This window comes from Rattus rattus, chromosome 9, assembly GCF_011064425.1.
Source record: "Rattus rattus isolate New Zealand chromosome 9, Rrattus_CSIRO_v1, whole genome shotgun sequence".
Taxonomy (NCBI): Eukaryota; Metazoa; Chordata; class Mammalia; order Rodentia; family Muridae; genus Rattus; species Rattus rattus.
In genome coordinates, this window is record NC_046162.1 from 44,525,649 (window position 1) to 44,532,836 (window position 7,188).

Sequence of the window (7,188 nt, forward strand, 5' to 3'; positions counted from 1 at the left end):
GCTTTCTTGTCACTTCTATTTATGCTTTAGTTTTGATTCTTGCTATATAAATTCTACATTCACCTATGTGTATCAAGTAGTGATCAGTGACTAAAACTGTTTTCCACTAGAGATATCTGAGGTTAATTGGTCTCAGAAAGGTCCTGTGTGATTCTTAAGTTTTTAATTGCTTTAGAGGATCTGGACTCCTATGGGATGCTGGGCATCTAAGGCTAAGGGATGGCAGCAGAGGGGTGGTTATGGATGATACAGATAGGTGATGATTACACAGGCTGCTATTCCTGTGTCTACAAATAAAATGAAGATGAACAGGATCATGAAGCAGAAACTATGACTCAGATTCAGCAGAGTTGGGTACAGTCAAGAAAAGAAGCGGGTACCTTTCCTGTTAATTCAAATTCCTGTGTTTTCCAGGGCAGTTTTTCACCTATGATGACTTTCTTCTTTTCTCTATCTCCCAAGACTTCTCCATACTGTTCTAGTTTCTGTTCCATGGTCATCATGTATCCCATTTATATTGGTTCATTCATTTCAGTTACTCTTTATGACCTTTTTCTTTCTACAGCATAACATTTCAACACAGCCTTGTGAGGTAGAGTTTAGTGCTGTTGTACTGAAGGGTTGTTTGGTATCCTTTTACCTGTGGCATCTTAACAAACTCTGAACTTTGCCCTCCCCAGGTAATGATTATTTTATCTGAACATGTTCACAAATCTTTGTTTTACTGGTAATGTATGTGATTGGTCCTAAGTGCTGTCTATTGAGAATGACATTATCATCTAGGTGTTCATGTAAATATAAAATTAAACCTCAATCAAACTCAGTGCTTCTACAATTTCCAAACTTATATGCAGATGCACCAGATGTTAAACATATATCCCTTGTAATTTTCATGTACTTCTTCTTTTTTTTTGGAAAATGGTGTGCTTAACATCAAAAGAAGTTTCTGAAGTCCATTGACCCATCAGGGGAACAGTTGCTGGTGGTATATCTGGGTTCTGGTCTTTCAAAACTTGCCTCCATAAAACAGTTACTGTTCAATTACAGGGAAGGAAAAACTTGGGCATTATGCCATCTGCCTGACATCCCAGTGCTTAGGAATCAGAGGCAGGAGAGTTAAAGTTTTGAGGCCAGTCAGGAATATATAAGAAAATCATATTAAATTGTTCTTGACTTCTTCCTATACAGTTTAGCTTTTTTAATGTTAATCCAAAATATCTAAATGTGCAAACTCTGAAGTCAGGTGCATTAAACATGTCTGTTTGTAAAGGTGCAAGCAGTCAGACTAGGTTGCAGCATTTTAGATAAAGCTGCTTGGATCTCTTGAAGTTTCTCCCGCTTTGTCAGCTTTAAGAGATGCAATAAATTCACGAGACAGGGCTGTCCAAAATTGTAGAATCACACACACACACACACACCCAGCATTTTCACTAGGATACAGACTACCCAGTATTAGAGACTAATAAGAACATTTGAAGAAATGCCTAGATAGAACATTGGAGTTCTTGGTAAGAGTAGACATTTTTTAATTAACCGTGTAGCCAAGGCAGAAGATGCAACATTTTTCTACACTTAAATGTCTTTGCCCCTTATTCTTTTTTTAAATCTTTATTAACTTGAGTATTTCTTATTTACATTTCAATTGTTATTCCCCTTCCCAGTTTCCGGGCCAACATCCTCCCTCCCCCTACCCCTCCCCTTCTATATATGGGCTTCCCCTCCCCATACTCCCACCATTACCACACTTCCCCCAAAAATCACGTTCACTAGGTGTTCAGTCTTGGCAGGACCAAGGGCTTCCCCTTCCATTGGTGCTCTTACTAGGCTATTCATTGCTACCTATGAGGTTGGAGCCCAGAGTCAGTCCATGTATAGTCTTTGGGTAGTGGCTTAGTCTCTGGAAGCTCTGGTTGCTTGGCATTGTTGTTCATATGGGGTCTCAAGCCCCTTCAAGCTCTTCCAGTCCTTTCTCTGATTCCTTCAACGGGGGTCCCGTTCTCAGTTCAGTGGATTGCTGCTGGCATTCGCTTATGTATTGGCTGTATTCTGGGTGTGTCTCTCAGGAGAGATCTACATCCGGTTCCTGTCGGCCTGCACTTCTTTGCTTCATCCATCTTATCTAGTTTGGTGGCTGTATATGTATGTTTGCCTCTTATTCTTTCATCTGAATGAATGAAGTATGAAGTTACTTTACTCAAAGTATAGAAATTTTAATGACATTTAGAGACTATCTGCATAGCAAACTATTGTTTTCAAAATCAGCATCAGTGTTTAACCCACTTGGTGCATAGATTCACCATCATAAACATTATAGACATCAAGGAAAACTCAAGTGAAAATTCCAAAGTAAATTGTTGCTTCTTCTTTTGTATAATTCATACAATTTTTCATTTTATCTGTATTCTTCAGCCATATCTATGACATTCTGTGGATAAAAACATATGGGTATAATTTTTTCACAAGTATTACTGAGATTGCTAATGATTAGGCCGTACACTGCAGAAGTACATTAGATCTCTGACAAACATTATCGAGTTTAGACATTATTGCTAAGTATTCAGGACTTTCTATTTAAATGGTAATGTTTCTACATTTGAAGTTAAAGCAACCTGTATTAGTTTGAGAGGCAGGTAAGAAATTCCCTGGCCAAATTTTTGCATCATGACTGGCACTGGCCCTAGTTGGAGATTAATGAAAGGTTTTAAAGAACCAAACAGAATGAAGGAATATGTGACTTATCCTGCTTATAGTTTACAATTGATATGAAAATAGCTTAAAACAGTGATCAAAGTATTGTGTGAGATATCTATATCTTGCTAGGGAACATGGCTGAATATCTTATGTAGTATAGAGATACAGAATAAACATAGCTGAATATGTGATAAGTACTAAGCCTAATATATGAGAAAGACCAGATGAAGGGAAAACAAAGGGGGAATTAAAGGCAAGAGAAGGATGGAGGAGTAACTAAAAATGTGGGGCATGAGGAGATAGACCACAGCATTGAATGAGGAGAAAAAAGCATCTGGGACTATGTGGGATATAACGCTGGAACCTGTGAGATAATGAAAGAACATCTGTGTCACTGATAGGAACTTTATCCATATACTCAGTACAACAGTGGTAATCTGAAAATAAATGAGAATGAGGTGAAGGAACTCCTCTGTTAGAATTCCACAGTGAAAGTGAAGCATGTTGAAGGAGAAGAAAAGGGTCAGGAGACATGAGAACAAGGACATGTCTGATTCTGCCTGTGTATTTCAGTAAAGGCAAGATGTTGTCCTGGTATACTGCTATAAGTTTACAGAGAGGAATGAAAGAAATAGGAAGAGAATGGAGGAGAGACTCTATGTAATGTACCACAGAAGTTTAATGTAAAAAAAACCAAAGGGATGAAAATTCACATAGATCCAGCTCAAATGTGAATTTTCTTGGTTATACTATGCTACACCAGAGAGGTTGGAGAATGAGAAATGCTTTGGGAAACAATGTAGGGAAAACAGTAATTACCATAGGGCTTCTGAGTTTCTGATGCCTGTCACACATGCAATGCACAGAAGATAACAGTTAACAGTGGAACAGAAAGCTGTATGTTTCAGGTACATGCATACATGTTTGAGTTTGAAATGGTAGCATAACACATTGGAGCATGTGAGATTTTCTGAAGTTTATATAAACTATGATGGTGAAGCATTTTATAAATTCAATTTATTTTTTTACTCATTCACTTTACATCCCACTCAATGCTCCCCTCCTGGTTAATCCCTCCAACAATTATTCACTCATCTCCTCAGAGTGAGTCAGGGTCACCCTGGGTATCCCGCACAACCCCACACTCTGGCACTTTAAGTCTCTGTAATGGTAGCCATTTATATCCCATGTATAGGCAACAGGTTTTGGGATAGCTCCCATTCCAGTTCAGGACTTTCATGAAGATCAAACTGCACATCTGATATATATATATATATATATATATATATATATATATATATATATATATATATATATATGTGTGTGTGTGTGTGTGTGTGTGTGTGTGTGTGTGTGTGTGTGTGTAGAACTAGATCCAGCCTGTGTATGTTCTTTCAAACTCAAGAGCATCAATATAGAAAATAACATAAAGGAAATTACCAATGTATAGACTAGTTATTCAGCATGAGCGTGAATTAGGAGAGAAATGCATTTGTATCTTAGTAGACATGGCAGGAACTTGTCTATGAAAGGATGAAAGAGAGAAACCTGTAAAAAGTAGTTGGAGAAAAATCATTAATGATTGTAGTGTTCACAGACATTAGGAATTCTGAAATTATAATTTATATGATGACTTTCACATCCATTTTGGTAGAATGTATCTTAGATATATATTTATTTAAAATTCTAAGAGCTGCTGATATTTTCTCATTAGGACACTGGAGAAGAAGAAGAATGAACAACAAGACTGTCATCACCCATTTCCTCCTCCTGGGATTGCCCATCCCCCCAGAGCACCAGCAACTGTTCTTTGCCCTGTTCCTGACCATGTACCTTACCACCTTCCTGGGAAACCTGCTAATTGTTGTCCTTGTTCAACTGGACTCCCATCTCCACACACCCATGTACTTGTTTCTCAGCAACTTGTCCTTCTCTGATCTCTGCTTTTCCTCTGTCACAATGCTGAAATTGCTGCAGAACATGCAGAGCCAAGTACCATCTATATCCTATGCAGGATGCCTGACACAGATATTCTTCTTTTTGTTGTTTGGCTACCTTGGGAATTTCCTTCTTGTAGCCATGGCCTATGACCGCTATGTGGCCATCTGCTTCCCTCTGCATTACACCAACATCATGAGCCACAAGCTCTGTACTTGTCTCCTGCTGGTATTTTGGATAATGACATCATCTCATGCCATGATGCACACCCTGCTTGCAGCAAGATTGTCTTTTTGTGAGAACAATGTACTCCTCAACTTTTTCTGTGACCTGTTTGTTCTCCTAAAGTTGGCCTGCTCAGACACTTATGTTAATGAGTTGATGATACATATCATGGGTGTGATCGTCATTGTTATTCCATTCGTGCTCATTGTTATATCCTATGCCAAGATCATCTCCTCCATTCTTAAGGTTCCATCTTCTCAAAGCATTCACAAGGTCTTCTCCACTTGTGGTTCTCATCTGTCTGTGGTGTCTCTGTTCTACGGGACAATTATTGGTCTCTACTTATGTCCATCAGGTGATAATTTTAGTCTAAAGGGGTCTGCCATGGCTATGATGTACACAGTGGTAACTCCAATGCTGAACCCTTTTATCTACAGCCTAAGAAACAGAGACATGAAGAAGGCCCTAATAAGAGTTATCTGTAGCAAGAAAATCTCTCTGCCATGGTAGCACTTGGGATTGTTACATAATTTTATGTAATAAATGTATTGATGTTAAGATTTTATATCGATAGTGTCCCCTATCATAGGACCTACATGAAAGGTCCTATATAACTGAGGAAATAAATGAACCAAGGTTCATTTCACAGTGAAGCAAAAATCACAAAATAAACATAATTTCCCTATTCTATAGAGATGATGCAAAATAATAAAACGAGAGGAACACAACACAAGAGAGGAAGTTTAACATAGTAGGCAAAGTAAGGAAGATTTTTCTTTGATATCTGGTTACATTTTTCTTACCTTGTATAAATGACCCTGGAAATGTGTAGTGGATGAGGTACTTTCTAATATAATCTCTGTTCCTCTTTAGCTACTGCAATATTTTATTATTTTATCCTGACTTCCATGTTCATTGGTGTTTTAGTTAAAATCATTTAAGTAATGGATTTATTACACTCAATAACAATGAAATATCTCCACCATCCAACTTCCTTCTACAGATTTTTCTGCACTCACATTGACAGAATTTTTCTCTTAGTTCTTTTAATTCTTTCCCAATACATGTTATTCTTTGTGACTAGTTTTGACTCTAAACAAATCAGGAGGATTTGTACGATAGTGTCACTTTTATAATTTTTTGTCTTAATTTGAAATTGAGTAATAACCAGGCACCATTCAATTGTATTTACTTCTCTAAGATGAGGAAAAGAAGAAAGAGAAAAGTTGGTAAATGTTCATGCATGTTTTATATTTTACTTTGTAAATCATCTGTTTATAATAGATGGCCTTTTTTTACCCTTGTGACAATCTCAAGGAAATAAGGGTTTGTTTCAAAGTCTGAAGAATGTGATGTGCAGTGACTTCACATCTTATATGGAGGGGCAATATGTGAGCATGTATGAGACTGTAGACTCGTTTTATTATTTTGCATCATCTCTATAGAATAGGGAAATTATGTTTATTTTGTGATTTTTGCTTCACTGTGAAATGAACCTTGGTTCATTTATTTCCCCAGTTTTCCTTGATCATTAATGACACATAAACCCAGTTCATTATACTCTACTGAGCCCCAAAACAAACAGTATCCATGTGAAGTCAATCTTGCCTCTAGATCTTCTCACTGTCTGGGAAACATCTCTATTTGAGCCTTGTGTGATTTTCAATAGGAGCATGCACATTTTTAACTTTTTTCCTACAGACTCTTCTTTTTGTCCTTTAGCATTTTTCCTTGATTATGATATCATCTCTCATACAGTGATCTATGCAAGCACTAAGTGCCCTAAACTGCCACCTGAGGCTACTGTGATGTCTGAGTTCATGCTGATTCTGAGGCCCATATCTGGATGTGATTTTTAAGAGCTTTTGGTACCACTTCTAGGAATTTGGCATTTGTCACCAGGCTTGGACAAGGAGGTAGGCTCAGATAAGAATATTAGAAACAGTGAACATGGGGCTTTGTTTACTACTTTACTTAATTATTATCTTGTGTGATCTTGTTTACTACTTTGCTTGATTACTTTGTCTTTGATCTAAGAACTGACCATGTTTTTTGATGTACCTAGAATGATATAAAAGCAGACTTGGAAAGAATAAAGCTGCTTCAAGCTCAGCACTGACTGGAGTTGTGTTATAATTTTTTTCTAATAGTTTTTCTCCCTTTAAAATCCTACTCCCTACCTTGAGACCATGTTGACAGATTGAGCTTTCTTGGTTATGTGATCCTATTGGAACTGGAGTCTCTGTTGATGTCCACAGCCTCTGTTACCACCAAATTCCATGTAGATGTCTATGATATATGTTACAGCCTGAGCCCATGTCAGTATCCACAGAC

The 7,188-nt window shown here is 37.5% G+C and overlaps 1 protein-coding gene across 1 annotated transcript; it reads left to right on the forward strand.

Moving 5' to 3' along the window:
- The first annotated feature begins 4,425 nt into the window (after positions 1–4,425).
- LOC116909521 (olfactory receptor 1493) lies at positions 4,426–5,364 on the forward strand. Its single transcript, XM_032913129.1, has one exon. It carries the CDS (start codon positions 4,426–4,428, stop codon positions 5,362–5,364), a length of 939 nt encoding a protein of 312 aa, XP_032769020.1.
- Positions 5,365–7,188: the final 1,824 nt, after the last annotated feature.

What these genes read in the sequence shown, in the direction of transcription:
- LOC116909521 (XM_032913129.1), top strand. Translation starts at nt 4,426, where the DNA reads ATGAACAACAAGACTGTCATCACCCATTTCCTCCTCCTGGGATTGCCC.